At 34.8% G+C, this 21100-nt stretch overlaps 1 protein-coding gene across 1 annotated transcript; it reads right to left on the minus strand.

Annotated features, from left to right (window-relative positions):
• Window positions 1-799: 799 nt before the first annotated feature.
• Window positions 800-1738, minus strand: LOC308431919 (olfactory receptor 4K3-like; the record flags this gene model as incomplete). The annotated part of the gene is made up of 1 exon (XM_080931518.1): window positions 800-1738. The coding sequence occupies one exon, from the start codon at window positions 1736-1738 to the stop codon at window positions 800-802; it is 939 nt and encodes a 312-aa protein (XP_080787644.1).
• Window positions 1739-21100: the final 19362 nt, after the last annotated feature.

Raw genomic sequence — 21100 nt, forward strand, 5'->3', positions numbered from 1 at the left:
ATAACCCAGTCACAAAAGAACAGACATAATATGCAGTCACTGATAATGGGATGCTTACCCCAGAGGCTCGCACTGCCCCAGAAACAACTCACAGACTGTATGAAGTCCAAGAAATAAAGAAACCAAACCAAAACAAAACAAAAAATCTATACAACAGGAAAACTTTGATTATTTCTATGTTACATTTTGTTTTACATGTACTTTATGCTCATTGTAACTATTAAGTTTTCAATGCATACTATCAAACCTTTAAAAAAATCAAGTACTAACAAATATATTCATGCAGTTTTATGTAAAAATTATTTTAAAATCTGAAAAAAAGTACTGACAAAAATGTATTGTATAATTTTATGCAAAAAATGCTTAAAATCTGTACATTTATCTTTGTTTTGTAAAATAAAGTTGTTAAAAAATGTAAGTAAAAATATCCAATACAATCTGGGCATATATAGCATATATAGTATGTACAGAATAGTATTCAGGTAAAAATTACTAATATTTTATTCATAAAGTTAAAACCTGTGAGGTTGCTGAAAATGTTAAATATGACATAATAAAAACATGGAAGCATAGTTTGATGACATTCATGTTGAAAAAGCATGCATTTTTATATTTCAAAATGAAGGATACCTTATGACATCATAGTTGATCAATAAGTGTGATATTAACTTTAAAATATTGATTTGTCTTTATTAAAGTTTTGGTAAAATTAATTAAAAACAATTATTTTCTTGTTTTAGAGCTTTTATTAATATATTCACTCTTACCATGTGAAGAAACAAATTAATCTTTTTTGATATTAAGGATTTTCTTTAGGACTCAGAAATTTGCCAATAAATCTATTCATAGCATTTTTCATCTCTTTATTTCTCAGTGTATAAGTCACTGGGTTTAGGAGAGGTGTGAAAACAGAGTAAAATACAGCAAGAAATTTGTCCAACCATGTGATGCTGAGGGGCCACACATAGATGAACATGCAGGGAAAAAAGAACATCATGACCACAGTGAAGTGTGCAGTACATGTGGACAGAGCCTTAGAAGCTCCATCTTTCGAACTCCGGAGAACAGTGATAAGAATGTTCGTGTATGAAATAAGCAAGAGTATAAAGCAGGTTACAGCTACAACCCCACATGCAACATTCATTAAAGTATTTAAATAATGGGAATCCATACAGGCTAGCTTGATTACCAGTGGCATGTCACAAAAGAAACTGTCTATTTTGTTGGGACCACAGAAAGGTAGCTGCATAACCACAAACAAGTAACTTATACCATGTATAAATCCAATGATCCAGGAAGTCAACACCAACCCAGTGCATCTCTTCAGGTTCATGATGGTGAAGTAGTGGAGTGGTTTACAGATAGCCACATAGCGATCATAAGCCATTACCACCAACAATACCATTTCCACGCCAGCAATGCAATGGGATAAAAAGACCTGGGACATGCATCCTGCAAAAGGAATTGTCTTGCTTTCCCTGAGAAAATCTGTGATCATCTTAGGAGTGGTGTTTGAGGAGAGACACATGTCAACAAAAGACAGGTTGGCCAAAAAGAAGTACATGGGAGAATGAAGATGGGGGTCAGTGGTGATTAAGGTCAGGATGACAATATTTCCTGACACGATGAGCAGGTAAATCATTAAGAATATCACAAAGAGTAAGACCTGAAGATTTTCTGAGTTGGCAAGTCCCAAGAGTATAAATTCTGACACCACAGTCTGATTGCCTCCAACCATTTTATTCAGTGTGTCCTTATAAATAACCTGAAAAAAAAAGAAAAATTATCAACTAAAAGTATAGGTAATTTACTTCATTTCTAAAATTAGACAGCCACATTGAAACTTTCCTTAATAAAATGCATAAATGTAAAGGCAAATCTAATCTATGTATGAATTATTGCCCAAGATAAAATTGTGAGTCCAGAGCTACTTTTAAAAAATAAGAAACATTTGGTGTGACTGTTATATGTATCCACTGTCTGCAAATTCATTTTACTGTACAGCAGTAATAAGAGTAAGAAAGTAATTGGAAGTCATAAAAATGCATTTTCTAATTAAATGGTCTGAATTAGTAGCATTTATGATATTCTATAAAACATTGACCTATAGAATAGAAATTTATGGGTAATTGCATTTAAGTTCAGTACAAATGGTCAGACAGGATGAAACCATTTTTTGGAAACATGCTTAATTCTTACATGCATCATTAGTAAAAGTTTATCTATAACACTGATGAATCAGAATTTTATTTAATATATATACTGACACCAGATTGAAACATATATACCATAGAATTTATGATTCTCAAAATACAATCACAAATATATTTAGGAGTATACTTACCCCAAAACCATGCAACCATATGCAAATCTGAGCTGGAGTAGTCAGTAAGTTCAATCTTAGCACTAAAAAATATGGATTTTAATTTGCATCAACAACTTAAATATTTGTAACTACAAAATATTGAAAATTCTTAGACTTACAGTTCTTTTTTTCTTTTTTTCTTACAACTTTATTTTTATAAAAGAGGGATGCATACACAGGTTTTAAAGGCATTTTGGCATAGCACTATGTGAGTATTTTTGTCAGTACTTAATTGTTTTAGAGGTTTGATAGCTTGCATTGTAATCTCACTAGTTACCATAAGCATAAACGACATGTAGGACAGAACATAACAGAGAAACAGTTTTCTTTGTGAGTATAGATTAATCATAATAATCTGTGAATACTAAAATTTGCCACAAGGCTATTATTTTCTTAGCTCTTGGATTATTAATGATTTAAGGTCCAGGTGTACCACACTCTGAGAGGGTGCTATATAGTTATTGTTTTTCTATGAAAGACTGGGGCTTTCAGTTTTTGGCCTTTATTTTTCTTGAGCTTCATATAACCTGTGAGTTGTTTCTGGGGTGTTCAGAGCTTTCTGGGATTATTATCCAATTATCAGTGCCTGTATATTATGTCTGTTCTTTTGTGACTGGGTTACCTCACTCAGGATGATATTCTCTAGATGCACCCATTTTCTTAGAAATTTCATAAAGTCATTGTTTCTGATAGCTGAGTAGTACTCCATTGTGTAAATGTATGACAATTTTTGTATCCATTCATCTACTGAAGGACATCTGGGTTCTTTCCAGCTTCTGGCTATTATATGAATAATATATCAACTATACACAATGTATTGTCAGTACATGTTCTCGCTTTACTTGTCTACTGATCATCTATGTAGCTTTAAAGGGCAGAATAATTAGATATATATATATATATATGTAAGCATAGCTGTTCTTTGACTGTCAACCTTTGTTAAATGTGAAGTTACACTACCATGCGTAGCAGTTATTCACCTCAATCACAAGCAGATTGCTTTTGCAGATTGATTGAGCAATTCTAAAGCTGGACAGTGAATAGCCTGCATTTAGCAACTCTTTTTTTCCATGCATTTAGTAACTCTCTTGGTTAGTTTCACCTTCTGAGTCTTAGCATCTTTTAGTCCCTTGAACACTCTAGCTGGGGGTAACACAGCAGATGAACAATGTGATCTCTGATGTTGTCATCAAAATTAGTTACATTCTTGTTTTTTCAAGACTCAAGAAGGTAAAATAACAATGAAAAAAAAGTTTTGAAGACATCAGGTAACACATTCATCTGCCATAGATATATGGCAGCATATAAGTAAATGCATGCATCTTAAAAGGGTTTACCAAGTATCTAAGGATAACCAGATCTACAGCAATGAGTTTGTGGTCCATAATAGTTTTAATTTTTTTACATGATATTTTTTGGCCAACTTGAAAATTTACTAGTATTTCACTTATCATCTGGTAGTAAGACATTTTCAATAACATCATTAAAAATGTTTGGATAGATCATGGCCACCAGAATGTATCATAAAGCAGATGTAAGATAATTTACACTTACATATGTATGGTACAGAGATATGCTACATCTATTATACTTGGGGAATTAATTTACAATTTATTACTTGAGATTTGATTCTATGTTCCAGCAAACTAGATAGTCTGACACAGCTTTATAATGCAATTTTCTTGTCATAGATAGTCCTTGATTCAATTGTTAGGGAACCAACATGAAGACCAAGTGGCACACCTGATCCAAATGTGTAGGAGGACTACACCCGGCCCTTACATATTTTTGGTAAATTTCCAGAATCCATTTTGGTTTAGTTTGTTTTTGTTAAATTATTTCTTTTATGTTTTGAGATGCTAGTATGAATACACCATTTCACCCTCTCTTTCTTCCCTACAAATCATTCAGTAGACCTCCTCCATGTGTCTTTCTAATTCATTGCCTCTTTTTGCAGGAAAGGTTGTTAAGTGCATATAGGTATATATGCACACACACACACACACACACACACACACACACACACACACACCTAAGTATATCCTGCTCAGCCTGTAAATGTTACTTGTATAAGTACATAAGTTGTAAGTGCTGATCATATGGTCCTAGGTAACTTATTGATGTTTTTGTCCTGATGAAAACTATTTTGCAGGCTTTCAGCATTTCTAGTTGCCTTTGTTCTTTGTGTAGGGCTGTCTTCATGCCTTATCATGTCTTCAGTTATTATGTTTCTTCTGCATAAGGCAGTCAGGATAGAAATGTGCCACAAATGAAAGAAATTACTAATAGAATGAGTATGTTTTGTGTTTTTATTGCATTACTCTATGTATTTAGTCAAAGCTCCAGTCTCCTCTCCTCTAGCCCTGCCCTTATAAATAACTTAGCCCATTACCCACTCCCTTCTCTGAGGAAAATGGGAAGTTATCCTTGTGTACTCCACACCCAGGGCATCCAATCACTTCAGGACTTAGCACATTTTCTCCCTTTGAGCCCCAGTGAGGCAGTCTATTAAGAGACGAGAGTTCCATTGCAGCAACAGAATCAGAAATAGCCTCACAAGAAGACTCAAAGAATCAACAAACCTGGACTGAAGGGGGGTCACTGAGACTGAACTACCAACGAAAAATATGTAAGGGTGGGACATAGTTTTCCTACACATTTGGATCAAGGGTGCCACTTGGTCTTCATGTGGGTTCCCTAACAATTGGATCAGGGGCTATCTCTGACAAGAAAATTGCATTATAGAGCTGTGTCAGACTATCTAGTTTGCTGAAGCGTAGAATCAAATCTCAAGTAATAAACTGTAAATTACCTCCTCAAGTATAATAGATATAGCATACCTCTGTACCGTATATATGTAAATGTAAATTATCTTACATCTTCTTTATGATACATTCTGGTGGCCATGATCTACCAAAACACTTTTAATGTTATTCAGAATGTTTTACTACCAGATGGTAAGTGAAATGCTAGTAAATGTGGTTCAAGATACTACAATAACTTTAAAAATGTTACACAGTTAATGAAGTAATATATTGTAAAAATGTACAGCATCTTCACATGTAAAGCCCTATGAAAATCATTAAGCCTTTCTATTGCCTAGGAAACAATGATACATGAATTATCTCTTGTTACCATATTTTTTTAATTTTTGAGGTTATGGGCAATGAATCCATTTTTCATATGAGCACTGTGTAAAATATACTTACATAAGCACACAACCACTTGTATATAAACAAATATGTATGTGTGTGTATAAAATAATGTCATAACATATATATGGTAATACATGCATTTGCTATATAATGTATGCATGTGTGTCTGACTTTTCTTTAAAATACTTGCAACTTATACTTCTAAGTCACTGCATACCTGTTCAATAACTGTGAGATATGCATCTATGTAATGCATTTTAATATGTAAATTAATTGTCAGAAACATAATAATTACTTTGCTCTTCTATTGCCCATGAGCTATCAGTATTTTACAAGATCCTATGAAAAACTATAATTTATTAAAGTATCAGTATATTTTGCCATTAACTTACTGGCAATTCTAATGCTGGCTTTTATATTAATAAACAATATTAAAAGGAAACGAACTGAATTATCATTTTCAGAATATAAAAATAATTGTCTTTTTGTGTAATTTTTATATTGATTGATCATTTTAAATGCTAAATTTTGTAATTGTCCCAATATTTATATTTATGTAAATATTTACAGATGTAGTCATATTTATACAACATAGTAAATATTAAGTGATAGATGCTGTTGACTGATAGAATGATCTTTAGTAGCTTGTAATAGTTTCTTTCCTAGCAAGATGGTTGTTGGATTTTAGTCTAGCTATCTATGTATTTTTGTTTCTTTTTGGGGAGTTAAGTTGATATTACTTATTAAATGTGCTTTTGTTGGAGCAGAAGTAAATCACTTTCACCTTTCCCCTCCCTTCCCCAATTTCCTCTCCCTAAACCATTCCAATGCCACCTCTAAAACTGATGACTGTTTTTCTATGGTTATTATTATTACATGTTTATGTATTTGTATCAGCAAAATCACACACACACACACACACACACATACACACACACACACACACACACACAAACACACACACATTTACACACATACAACCTATTGTTCCGAATTTTGTTATTGCACATCAATTCTGGTCTGAGAACACTACAGTTAACAAAGAATTGGGTGTGCATCCCTAGGAGATGCACACTTTTCCCTGGATACCATAAATATGATTTCTACAATACTAATTTATTATGTCTTTTATCACACAGATTGCTATCAATTTTATGATTTCTGTACTGGAACTATCTTATCAACCATTTTATCTCAATTAAAAATATTTGGTTAAGCTGAAAAGAAAGGAATATTTGTACAATGTTAACTATTTGCTGTTTAATAGATTATCTGATAAAAATTGATTATCTTCTGACATGGAACCCCTGAAATGGGAGAGATGAAGAAAACAAATTAATTTGCCTCTAAAGTTAAAAAAGGCAAAAACTATATTTCAACACAACACAGATGAATATTCGTAAAAGGACTTACCATTACAATTTTCTCTTGGGGGAGATTTTCTTCCTAACTGATGTGTGCTTATGAAGATACTGATGTTTAGTAGAGATGTTTTCCCCTCAGCCCAATCAATATTCCTTCCTGAAATTGTCCCACGGGTATCACCTATTCTGTGTTCTGAAAATAATAAGAACTTAGGAAATAATTATCATGGACATCTCTAGGGGGTTTCTCTGTAAAGAGTGATACTGAGTGCTCCATGACTGTGAGACTAGAAATAGGGACAAGTAAAACCTCACAACAATGACAATGTCAGTCAACTTTTCAAAGCCATTCTTTTATCAACAAGAAATAAAGAGAAGCTTGATGATGCTTGAACTCTTACTGTATGTATATAATCAAAGGGACACAAAAATTTTATGCTTACAAGACTAATTGCTAAAGGTGTGAGATATTACCAGAAAAAAGTTCTCTAACCATAATTTCTTAGTGCACACAACCTGTCTTGGTCACATAATTTACATATTTCAGTGTGCTCTAAAATTGTAGGTAATGTTGAATTTCTATCGAGTTTAGATCCTTTAGGTTTTGAAATTTAAATTTGAAAGTATACACTATAATTATCATATTTGTGTCTATGTGAATTTGTGCCATAGTACATGTAGAGAAGTGTAAGTTTACTTAGTTAATTCTCTCCTACTTTTACCAATTTTCTAATGGTCCAACTTAATTTGTAAGTCTTGCACAGAAATAAAGAAAAAAATTAAATATTTTTTTAAAATTTAACAAAAATGAAGGCACAACATAACCAAACATATGGGACACAATGAAAGCAGTACTAAGAGGAAAACTCATAGCTCTGAGTGTCTCCAAAAAGGAACTGGAAAGAGCATACATTAGCAGCTTGACAGCACAGCTGAAAGCTCTAGAATAAACAGATGCAAATACACCTAATAGGAATAGACAGCAGGAAATAATCAAACTCAGAGCAGAAATTAACCAAGTAGAAACAAAAAGAACTATACAAAAACTCAACAAAAATAGGAGCTGGTTCTTTAAGAAAATCAACCAGATACATAAAACCTTAACCAAACTAACTAGATATCACAGAGAGAGTATCCAAATTAACAAAATCAGAAATGAAAAGGGAGACATAACAATAGAAACTGAGGGAATTCAAGAAATCTTGAACCAAAATATCACACTTCTGCCCTCTCTAATACACACAATATACAATATGTTACATGATGATTTGGGTTAAGGAACAAGTATTACTTTTTTAAAATCTTGTTATTCAGTGGTCCATATGTGTGTAAAATGAAACTTTAACATATCCATTTCTATTATACTCATTTTCTCAGTATTTCTTCCAATATATGTTTTAAAGTAGAAACTTAAGAATTCTTTAAAAAGTTGGTTGGGTGGTATTTTGCTAGAGCAAATACATAAAGGAATATTAAGCTGAAGTAGACACAAATGAAAAATTTTTCTGTTAGAGCAGGCATCTGAAAGGACATGTGATGAAGGATTCTTTGCTAACAACACACTTGAATTGGTCCATCTTGCATTCCGTAGTTGAGCTGTGTTTGTCAGTATTCTATAGAAAGAAACACATCAATAAAATTTCTGGTGATGTGCTGCAGTTTCTTGAAGTTTCTTTGGCTAATTGGCAGAATGATGTCAGCTGAGGCCAACACACATACTTAGACGTGTGCTGAGGTAGGACATACGCAAAAGCAAGTTATGTGGAGGACATGAAATGTTCTAAGCTACAAACAGAGCTCATCTTACAGTGGCTGAGGCTGAGCTTGGCTTCCTTATAGAGCAACCTGTGCAACACTTGTCTTCCACCTTTGCTGATCTTCCCATCACCGAGAGAGGCACAGTTGAGAACTTCTGGAGTTCCTCTTTGTCCTTCCTGCTGATTCACGATGAGCCTGAGACCTGGCTGTCTCTGCTAGCTTGTGTTGCAACTGTTGCTAGCCCAACTCTACTGAACTGGACTGTATATTAGTGAAGTGTTTGTGAGTGGATTGAACTGCTGCTGCTAACCTGTGAACTGAAGTGCAAATTTCCTGAAAACACAGAAATGAGTTGTTCCAATGGAGCTTTGTAAACAGGCTCACTTCCCCAGTATATTTTTCCCCACTATCTCTGATGAATGGTAGGCTAATCAAACTTTTAAAGCATTTAAGGACCTTTATAAAAAATAAGGTTTGACAAACAAAACTTACAATGTTTCTTCAAAATTCATGTTCTCTTATTAATAATTATGTGGGTCCAGTCAATGCTACCAAAATTCACATGACTGTTGGCTTATCTACTGAGATATGAGAAAGCTTCCAGTAGCCAGCCCTCAAAGTAAAAGGTGGTTCTTTCTGAACAGATAACTTTTAAAATAAATGCTTAATTGGAGATGATGCTTTGGAAGATGTTCTTCTTTCCATATTGGAAATTTTAGCTGTTTTGATCTTGCTCGCCATTGATCAACATAGCAAAATAGATAAGACATGTCAGTAGAAATGGGCTAGAATCATATAAGACACAAAACCAATACATTAAGTCTACAAGCTCAGATTTAGAAAGCACAAATGCTATAAAAGAACAAAAATTGCTGTCTTTCAACAACTACTAATCCTATAGAACTGGTCTTGAATAAAAAGAAAATCTCAGGCCATGCAATAAAGTAACAATTATAAATATAGGCAACTAATTTAATGAGTTTAAAAAGAAACATGAAAGAACTTAAAAGAGGAATAATAAACTAATATTTAAAGTCTAAAAAAACATATAGCAAACTCAAATTATAAAAACCATTTAGAATTTGAAAAGCAAATTTAATAGAGAAAAAGGCTCAAAACAACTCAACTGAGAAAAAAAGGAAAATGTATCACCTTAATGAGAAAACTCAGAATAAAATATTACAAGTGGAATGGATTGAATAGCAAGCTAGAATATCAAAACTGAAAATAAAGGAGATAAGATTGAACATTCAACACATATAAAAATAAAAATACATGCAAATGCATGGAAAGTTCAGAAATATTAGGATGAAGAGTCCAAAACTACAAATTACAATCATAGAAGAAAAAGAATTCCTGATCAGTGGCATAGAAATATCTTCAGTGAGATAATAGAAGCAAACTGCCCCAAACTCATGAAAGATACATCCACACAGATACACACATCATCAAGTAATAACAGAAGGTCCTCATGCCATTTACTAGTCAAAAAAGTAAATATGCCAAACATGGAATAACTGTTAAAGGTACAAGGCAAATGTGTGGGTCACAAAGACAAACACTTCAGAATAGCATCTATGTTCTAAAGGAAACTTTAAAAGCCAGAAGAGCTTGGAACAACATACTCCACAAATGCTAACCCAGAATTCTTTGTCTACCAAACTCTATGCCATACATAAAGCAAGGCATTGAGGGATTCTGTGATATATAGCCACCAAATATAGTTACAATTGCTGATGCTAAGAAGTGTTTGATGACAGGAGCCTGATATGAATGTCTCCTCTCAGGCTATTCCAGAACCTTACTGATACTGATGAAGATGGTTTTAGCTAACCATCAGACTGACCACAATGGGGATCTGAAGAAAGTACAAAAAGAGCTGAAGGAGTTTGCAACCTCATAAGAACAACAAAATCAACCAACCAGACACCTTCCCTTTATAGCTCTCTGGGTCTAAACCACCAACCAATGAATAAACATGGATGAAACCATGGCTCCAGCTGCATATGTAGCAAAAGATGGCATTTTCTAGGATCAGTAAGAGGAGAAGCCCTTGGGGCTGTGAAGGCTCATTTCCCCAGTGTAGATGAATGTCAGGGCAATGAGGTGTCAGTGAGTGTCTGTGAGTGGGAGCGTCTTTGTAGAAGCAGATGAAAGGGGATAACATTTGAAATATAAATACATAAAATATTCAATAAAATGAAATTTAAGTAAAAGACAGACACTAAAATCAGGAACTATACAAGGCTGCCCACTCTCCCCTTACCTATTCAAGATAGTACTGGAAGTTCTGACCAGAGCAATTAAACAACAAAAAGAAGTCAAAGGCTTACAAATCTGAAAGGAATAAGTCAAAAGGTCACTATTTGCTGATGATGTGATATTATACTTAAGTGACTCCAAAAATTCCACCACAGTACTTTTACTGCTAATAAACAATTACAGCAAAGAGGGTGGATATAAAAGTAACTCAATTTAGTAGCCTTTCTCCACTCAAAGGACAAACATGGTGAGAAAGAAATTAGGAAATAGATAACTTTTACAATAGTCACAAACAATGTGAAATACTTAGTGTGACCCTAACTAAGCAAGTGAAAGATACATATGATAAAAACTTCAACACTCTGAAGAATTAAATTAAAAATCTAGAAGATGGAAAGATCTCCCATGCTCATGGACTAGGAAAGTCAAAATTGTAAAAATCGCAATTTTGCCAAAAGCAGTCTACAGATTCAATGCAATCCCCATCAATTCTTCAAAAGGTTGGAATGAGCAATTTGAAAATTCATCTAGAATAACAAAAAAACCTAGAATAGTAAAATCTATTCTCAACAACAAGAAAATTTCTACAGGAATCACCATCCCTTACCACAAGCTCCATTACATAGCAATTTTTTTTAAACCACATAGTATTGGTACAGAGATAGGCAGGTAGATGCGTGTAACAGAACAGAAGATCCAGAAATGAACCCTCACACATATGGTCACTTGATTTTTGACAAAGTAGCTCAAAAATTCAATGGAAAAGGGGTAGCCTTTTCAACAAATGAGATTTGTTCAACTGGCAATAAGCATGCAGAAGAATACAAATAGATCCTTACTTATCTCCTTGTACAAAGCTCAAGTGTATATGGAATCAAAATCCCCACATAAAACCAGGCAAACTGAAACTATTAGAAAAGAAAATGGGGAAAATCTTAGAACACATAGGCACAGGGGATAAATTCCTGAATAGAATACCAACAAACTGAGAAAGGATCTTTACCAATCCCACATCAGATAGAGGTATAATATCCAATACATACAAAGAACTCAAAAAGTTAGACTCCAAAGATTCCAACAATCCTGTTAAGAAGTGGGGTACAGAACCAAACAAAGACTTCTTAACTGAAGAATACCAAATGGCTCAGAAGCACCTAACAAAATACTCAACATCTCTAGTCATCAGGTAGCTGAAAATCAAAAGAACCCTGAGATTCCACCTCACCCCAGTGAAAATGGCTGAGGTCAAAAACTCAGATGACAAAAGATGCTGACAAGAATGTAGAGAACAAGGAACACTCTTCCATTGTTGGTGGGGTTGTAAAGAGGTACAACCGCTCTGGAAATCAGTCTGGTGGTTCCTCAGTAAATTGGTCATTGTACCACCTGAAGACCTACTTATTCTACTTCTGGGCATATACCCCAAAGATGCTCCAATATATAATAAGGATACATGCTTCGCTATGTTCATAACAACCTTATTTATATTAGCCAGAAACTAGAAAGAACCCAGATGTCATTCAAAACAAGAATGGATTCAGAAATTGTGCTTCATTTACACAATGGAGTATTACTGAACTATTAAACAATGACTTTACAAAATTCTTAGGTAAATGGATGGATCTAGAGAATATCATGCTGTGTAAGTTAACCCAGTCACAAAAGAACACACATGATATACAGTCACTGAAAATCGGATACTACCCCAAAGAGATCTGAATACCCAAGAAACAACTCACAGACCATATGAAGCTCAAGAAGAGGAAAGGCCAAAATGTGGAAGCCTCGGTCTTCTTGGGAAAAGAAATATAAAAAGAAAATAAAAAAAGAAGAGAAAAAAAATTGTGTATTTATCATATATTATTATGTAACCAGTTTTCTGAGCTGTAATAATGCTTTATAAAATTAATTGATTAATTTTTAAAAAGACAGAAAAAAGCTAAAGGAATTTGCATTTTCCAAACTGATCTAACATGAAAAATAAAAACCAAAAGTTTGCACTGAAATAAGGAATAAGCGGAGCCTGGCCAATCTGCCACCCGGAACGGCGGTTCGTAGAGGCTGAGCAACTGGTGAGTGGGAGACCTAGGCTGCAGGGGAGCAGAGAGATCTCTGCGGACTGCACACTGAAAGTGCACCCCCTGCCTTGCCCTGCCCTGCCGTGCCTGATCCAGCAAACAGAAACAGAACATTGGAACTTCTGTTCACACCCGAAGACTCTGAGGCATAGAACAGGGCTCGGCCCATCTGACACCTGGACCAGTGGAGAACCAGGGACACAGACCAGATACAAGGGAAAGGCAAGAACATATCACTGACAACAAAATGGCAAGAGGAAAGAGAAAGAGTATATCCCAAGGAACCGAAGACAATCTAGCAACACCAGAACCCAGCTCTCCCATAACAGCAAACAGCGGAATTCCAAACACTCCAGAAAAAGAAGACACAGACCTGAAATCATACCTCAAGATGCTGATAGAGATACTTAAACAAGAAAGGGAGGAAAAGCAAAAAGATTCAGAAGCTTTTAAAGAAGAAACAAGAAAAACCCTCAAAGAACTCAAAGAACTAGAGGAAAACAAATCCAAAGAAATAAAGGAATGGAAGAGGGAAATTAAAACAGAAATTGAGACAATAAAGAAAACACTAAAAGAGATAACCCTAGAGTCAGAACACCAAAAAAAGAAATCAGGAGTCACAGAAGCAAGCATTTCCAATAGATTACAATAGATCGAAAAGAGAATCTCGGGGGCAAAAGACAACATTGCAAACATAGACAAAACTGCCAGAGAAGATGCAAAAAACAAAAAGCTCCTAACCCAAAATGTCCAGGAAATCCAAGAAAAAATGAGAAGACCGAACCTAAGGATAATAGGAATAGAAGAGGAAGAAGAGTATCAACTAAGAGGCACAGTAAATATCTTCAACAAAATCATAGAAGAAAACTTCCCTACCCTCAAGAATGAGATGACCATGAGCATAAAAGAAGCCTTCAGAACTCCAAATAGGTTGGACCAGAAAAGAAATACCTCCCGACACATAATAGTAAAAACATCAAGTGCCCAAAGTAAAGAAAGAATACTAAAAGCAATAAGGGAAAAAGGTCAGGTAACTTATAAAGGCAGACCAATCAGACTTACACCCGATTTCTCAACAGAGACTATGAAAGCTAGAAGAGCCTGGACAGACATCATGCACACCCTAAGAGAGCACAAGTGCCAGCCCAAGCTGCTATACTCAGCAAAACTATCAATCACCATCGATGGAGAGATGAAGATATTTCAAAACAAATCAAAATTCACTAAATATCTGACCACAAACCCAGCACTACAACGAATTATAGGTGGAAAACCCAATACAATGAGGGAAAATGCAGCCTAGTAAAAACAAGAAAACTCCTAAACAAGAAAACTAAAAGAAGAAAAAAACACAGACACAACTCAACCCAAAAAAGCAATAAAGGCAGAAAACAGAAACAACTATTTCTTGATATCTATTAACATAAATGGTCTCAACTCCCCAATAAAGAGACATAGACTATCAGACTGGATACATAAACAAAATCCAGCCTTTTGCTGCATACAGGAAACTCATCTCAGAGACAGAGACAGACACTATCTCAAAGTAAAAGGCTGGGAAAAAAACTTCCAAGCAAACAGCACCAAGAAGCAAGCTGGAGTGGCTATTCTAATATCGAATAAAGTAAATTTCCAACCAAAGGTTATCAAAAAAGATAAGGAAGGACACTTTTTACTCATTACCGGGGAAATCTGTCAGGAGAATCTCTCAATCCTTAGCATATATGCTCCAAATAAAAGCACACCCACATTCATAAAAGAAACTCTACTAAAGCTCAAAAAATACATTTCACCCCACACAATAATAGTGGGAGACTTTAATAACCCACTCTCACCAATGGACAGATAATGGGAACAGAAACTGAACAAGGACACTGCAAAACTAGCAGAGACTTTGAGCCAACTAGAATTAATAGACATATACCGAACATATCATCCTAAAATAGAAGAATATACCTTCTTCTCACCACACCATGGCACCTTCTCGAAAACTGACCACATAATTGGGCACAGAAGGAGCCTCCATCTATATAAGAAGATTGAAATACTCCCATGCATCCTCTCAGATCACCATGGTCTTAGACTGATCTTTAACAACAACAAAGACAACAAAAAGCCCAAAGAAATATGGAAACAAAACAATGCTCTGCTAAACGATAGCAGGCTCAAAGAAAAAATAAAGAAAGAAATAAAGGATTTTCTAGAATTCAACGAAAACGAAAACACAACATACTCAAACCTATGGGATGCAATGAAAGCAGTATTGAGAGGAAAACTCATAGCCCTAAGTGCTTCCAAAGAGAAACTGGGGAGAGCTTACATCAGCAACCTGACAGCACAGCTAAAAGCCCTAGAACAAAAGAAAGCAGATATACACAAAAAGAGTAGACAGCAAGAAATAATCAAAATTAGGGCAGAAATAGACCAAATAGAAACAAAAAGAACCATTGAAAAAATCAACAAAACAAAGAGTTGGTTCTTTGAGAAAATCAACAAGATTGATAAACGCCTAGCCAGACTAACTAGAGGGCAAAGAGTGAGTATCCAAATTAACAAAATCAGAAAGGAAAGTGGCAACATAACAACTGAAACTGAGGAAATTCAAGAAATCATCAGATCCTATTACAAAAACTTATACTCCACAAAATTGGAAAATCTGGAGGAAATGGACAAATTCCTAGACAGATACAAGGTCCCAAAGTTAAACCAGGACAAAGTAAACCATTTAAATAACCCTATAAAACCTAATGAAATAGAAGAAGTCATCAAAAGCCTCCCAACCAAAAAAAGCCCAGGTCCAGACAGGTTCAGTACAGAATATTATCAGACATTTATTGGGGATATAACACCAATTCTCGCCAACTATTCCAAAAGATAGAATCAGATGGAATATTACCCAACTCATTTTTTGAGGCTACAATAACCCTCGTACCTAAACCACACAAAGACCCTACAAGGAAAGAGAACTTCAGACCAATCTCACTTATGAACATTGATGCAAAAATACTGAACAAAATCCTTGCAAACCGAATCCAAGAACATATTAAAACGATCATTCATCATGACCAAGTAGGCTTCATCCCTCGGATGCAGGGATGGTTTAACATAAGGAAATTCATCAATGTAATCCACCATATAAACAAAATCAAAGACCAAAATCACATGGTCATCTCACTAGACGCTGAGAAAGCACTCGACAAAATCCAACACCTCTTCATGTTAAAAGTCCTGGAAAGAACAGGAATTCAAGGTCAATACTTAAACATAATAAAAAGGAATATACAGCAAACCAAAAGCCAACAACATACTTAATGGCGAGAAACTTGAAGCAATACCACTAAAATCAGGGACTCGACAAGGCTGCCCACTCTCCCCCTACCTATTCAACACAGTACTGGAAGTCCTGGCTGAAGCAATTAGACAGCAAAAGGAGATCAAGGGGATACAAATCAGAAAGGAAGAGATAAAAACATCACTCTTTGCAGATGACATGATAGTGTACTTGAGTGACCCCAAAAATTCCACCAGAGAACTCCTACAGCGGATAAGCAAGTTCAGCAAAGTGGCTGGATACAAAATTAACACGAACAAATCAGTAGCCTTCCTATACTCAAAGGACAAACATGTGGAGAAAGAAATTAGGGAAAAGGTACCCTTCACAATCGTCACAAAAACTATGAAATATCTTGGTGTGACTCTAACTAAGCAAGTGAAGGACCTGTATGACTAGCACTTCAAACATCTAAAGAAAGAAATTGAGGAGGATCTCAGAAAATGGAAAGATCTCCCATGCTCATGGATTGGAAAAATCAACATCTTAAAAATGGCCATCCTACCAAAAGCAATCTACAGATTCAATGCAATCCCCATCAAAATTCCAACCCAGTTCTTCGTGGAATTGGAAAGATCAATGTGCAATTTCATGTGGAATAACAAAAGACCTAAAATAGTGAAATCCATCCTCAACAACAAAAAAATTCTGCGGGAATCACTATCCCTGACCTCAAGCTATATTACAAGGCAATTGTGCTGAAAACTGCATGGTACTGGTACAGAAATAGGCATGTGGATCAATGGAATAGAATAGAAGATCCAGAAATGAGCCCTCATGTATATGGTCACCTGATTTTTGACAAAGGAGTAGTAAACATTCAATGGAAAACGGACAGCCTATTCAACAAATGGTGCTGGTCCAACTGGTACTCAGCATGCAAAAGAATGAAAATAGACCCTTTCTTATCTCCTTGTACAAAGCTCAAGTGTAAGTGGATCAAAGATCTCCACATTAAACCAGATACACTGAAACTATTAGATGAGAAAGTCGGGAAAACCTTAGAACACATAGGCACAGGAGAAAATTTCCTGAACAAAACACCAATGGCTCAAGCTCTAAGGTCAAAGATTAACAAATGGGACTTAATGAGATTGCAAAGTTTCTGTAAGGCTAAGGACATTGTCAAAAAAACAAAACAGCAACCAAGAGAATGGGAAAAGATCTTTACCAACACCACATCAGATAGAGGCATAATATCCAAAGTGTACAAGGAACTCAAAAAGCTAGACTCCAGAGAATCAAATAACCCTATTAAAAAATGGGGTACAGAGCTAAAGAAACCCTTTTCAGTTGAGGAACACCGAATGGCCGAGAAACATCTGAGGAAGTGCTCCACATCCTTAGCCATCAGGGAAATGCAAATCAAAGCAACCCTGAGATTCCACCTCACAACAGTCAGTTTGGCCAAGATCCAAAACTCAGATGACAGCAGATGCTGGCGAGGCTGCGGAGAAAGAGGAACACTTCTCCACTGTTGGTGGGGTTGCAAGCTAATACAACCACTCTGGAAATCTGTCTGGCGATACCTCAGAAAATTGGATATAGTACTACCTGAAGACCCAGCTATTCCACTTCTGGGCATATACCCCAGAGACACTTTAATACACAACAAAGATATATGCACCACAATGTTCATAGCCGCTCTATTTATAATAGCCAGAAGCTGGAAGAACCCAGATGTCCTTCAGAAGATGAATGGATACAAAAATTGTGGTACATATACACAATGGAAAACTACTCAGCCACCAGAAACAATGACTTAACCAAATTCTTAAGAAAATGGCTGCATCTAGGGAATATCATCCTGAGTGAGATAACCCAGTCACAAAAGAACAAACATAATATGCAGTCACTGATAGTTGTATGCTAACCCCAGAGGCTTGCACTCCCCCAGAAACAACTCACAGACTGTATGAAGTCCAAGAAATAAAGAAAACAAAACAAAAAAAATATTTACAAAACAAGAAAACTTTAACTATTTCCATGTTACATTTTGTTTTACATGTACTTTATGCTCATTGTAACTATTAAGTTTTCAAGGCATACTATCAAACCATGGAAAAAAAAATCAAGTACTGACTAAAAAATATATTCATATAGTTTTATGTAAAAATTATGTTAAAATCTGAAAAAAAAGTACTGACAAAAAATGTATAATTTTAAGCAAAAAAATGTTTAAAATCTGTACAGTTATCTTTGTTTTATATAATAAAGTTGTTTAAAATAAAAAAAAATTATGTTAATATCTAAAAAAAGTACTGAAAAAAATGTATAATTTTAAGCAAAAAATGTTTAAAATCTGTACATTTATCTTTGTTATGTAAAATAAAGTTGTTTTTATAAAAAGAAATTAGGAATAAGTATTCATGCAAAGCTACAAAAAAATAAAACAAATAAAGTTATAATTACTGAAGTACAACATTGGATGAATATTACAAACAGAAAAAAACAGAAAATCCCCAGAGGCATTTCAATAACTTTAAATATTAGTGGTCTAAATTCCAAATGAAAAGGCATAAATTAATAGATTAAAGAATTAGCGGAAAATAAACCTTTATTCTGTTGTCTACAAGTAACTCATTTTACTTTCCATGATAGGCATTAACTCAGATGAAAACGGTGGTAAGCAAGTATTTTAAGAATGAAACCTACATGCAGGTATATATTCTAAAACTATCTGACAGAAATAATTCCACCTCAAAATTAATCAGAATTAAAAAAGAATATTTTACTATGATTAAAGAAACCAATAACCAATAACATACTAAAATAATAAGCATGCATGCACCAAACTGTGTATAATAGACTGTATCTCTTAATAATGTTGTAAGCTAAAGCCATAAAGTCTCACCAACCTGACTGCTTACACATGACCTTAACCAGAATGAAACAAATAAGCAAATCAAAGTGGACAAGGAGAATCTAATAGTCACAAATCTACACAAAAGATAAAAAGCAACTACAAAATGCTGAGTGGAAAAAATAGTCATCTACAAGGAAGAGTACACCAAGGAAATATTGACCAACTATGAATTCATAGCAAATTAAGACTTACATCACCATCTAGTGCTGAAGAGTGGTAAGACAGATACAAATCAAGCTATATTATAAAAATTATAATAAATAAAAACATTTTCTTCAAGAAACTAGACTTTTCTTCAGTTCTTTATATATTTTGGATATTAGGCTTCTATCAGATAAAGGCAGTTAGTGAAGATTTTTTTTCCAAATCTATAGGTTGCCAATTTGTCCTATTGACTATGTACTTTGCCTTATCGAAGCATTTCAGTTTCATGAGGTCTTATTTATCAATTCTTAATCATAGAACTTGAACCATTAGAGTTGTGTACCAATGAGTTTGAGGCTCTTTCCCACTTTCCCTTTTTTTAAATTCAGCTTATCTGGTTTTATGTGAAGGTCCTTGATCCAGTTGTTCTTGAGATTTGTGCAAGTTGATAAATATAAATATATTTTAATTTTTCTACATACAGACATCCAGCTAGATCAGCACCATTTACTGAAGATGCTTTTTTCATTGTACATATTTGGCTTCTTTGTCAAATATCAAGTGTCCATAAGCAGATGGGTTTATTTCTGGGTCTTCAATTCTATTCCAGTGATCAACCTGTTGGTCTTTGTACCAATACCATATAGTTGTTTTGTTTTGTTTTTAATCACTATTTCCCTGTAGTACAGCTTGAGGTCAGTGTGGTAATTCCCAGAAACATTCTTTTATTGTTTAAAATTTGGTTTTGCTATCATGGAATTTTGTTATTCCAGATAAATTTGAGAATTGCTCTTTTCATGTCTTTGAAGAATTGTGTTGGAATTTTGATGGGAATTACATTGAATCTGTAGATTGTTTTTGGTACATAATCATTTTTATTATGTGAATCCTACAGATTCAAGGGCATAGAAGATTTCACCATTTTCTGAGGTCTTCTTCGGTTTCTTTCTTGAGAGACTTGAAGTTCTTCTCCTAGAGATTTTTACTTGTTTGCTTATAGTTACACAAATATATTTTATATTATTTGTGAATACTATGAAGGGTGCTGCTTTCTTATTTTCTTTCTCAGTCTGTTTATCTTTTGTATAAAGAAAGAATGCTGGTTTGTTTGTTAATTTTATATCCAGCCACTTTGCTGAAATTGTTTATCAGCTGTACAAGTACTCTGGTAGAAATTTGGTAATTACTTTATCTCTCCAAAAACACCCTCTGATTGTTCCTCATCTCATACATTCTCCCCCACATCCAAAAGAATGTCTCCACCCCAATTTCACCAGACCTACTCTCTGGGGTTTCAAGTCCCTAGAAGGTTAGGTGAGTTTTCTCTCACTGAGACTAGACCAGTCTGTCCTTTGCTATATTTGTCTGGGCCCTCATATCAGCTGATATATGTTGCCTGGTTGGTGCTTACTGTCTGAGAGATCTTGGGGCTCCAGGTTAGTTGAGACTGATGATCTTTCTATGGGGTCACCCTCCTACTCAGCTTCTTCTAGTTTTTTTCCTAATTCAACCACAAGAAATCTCCAGGTTTTGTCCATTGGTTGGGTGTAAGTATCTGCATCTGACACTTTCAGATGATCATTAGGTCTCTCAGAAGGCACCCAGACTAGGCTCCTATATATAGGTCTTGGAGCCTTCCTTTGAGGTGTGTCTCAATTTGGACCTGTCACTGAACCTCCTTTCCTTCAGGCTCCATTTTTGTCCCTGTAGTTCTTTTAGACAGGAACAATTCTGGGTCAGAATTTTTAACTGTGTTATGGCAACCTCATTCCTCTAA

This window comes from Micromys minutus, assembly GCF_963924665.1.
Source record: "Micromys minutus genome assembly, chromosome: 17".
NCBI classification, from domain to species: domain Eukaryota; kingdom Metazoa; phylum Chordata; class Mammalia; order Rodentia; family Muridae; genus Micromys; species Micromys minutus.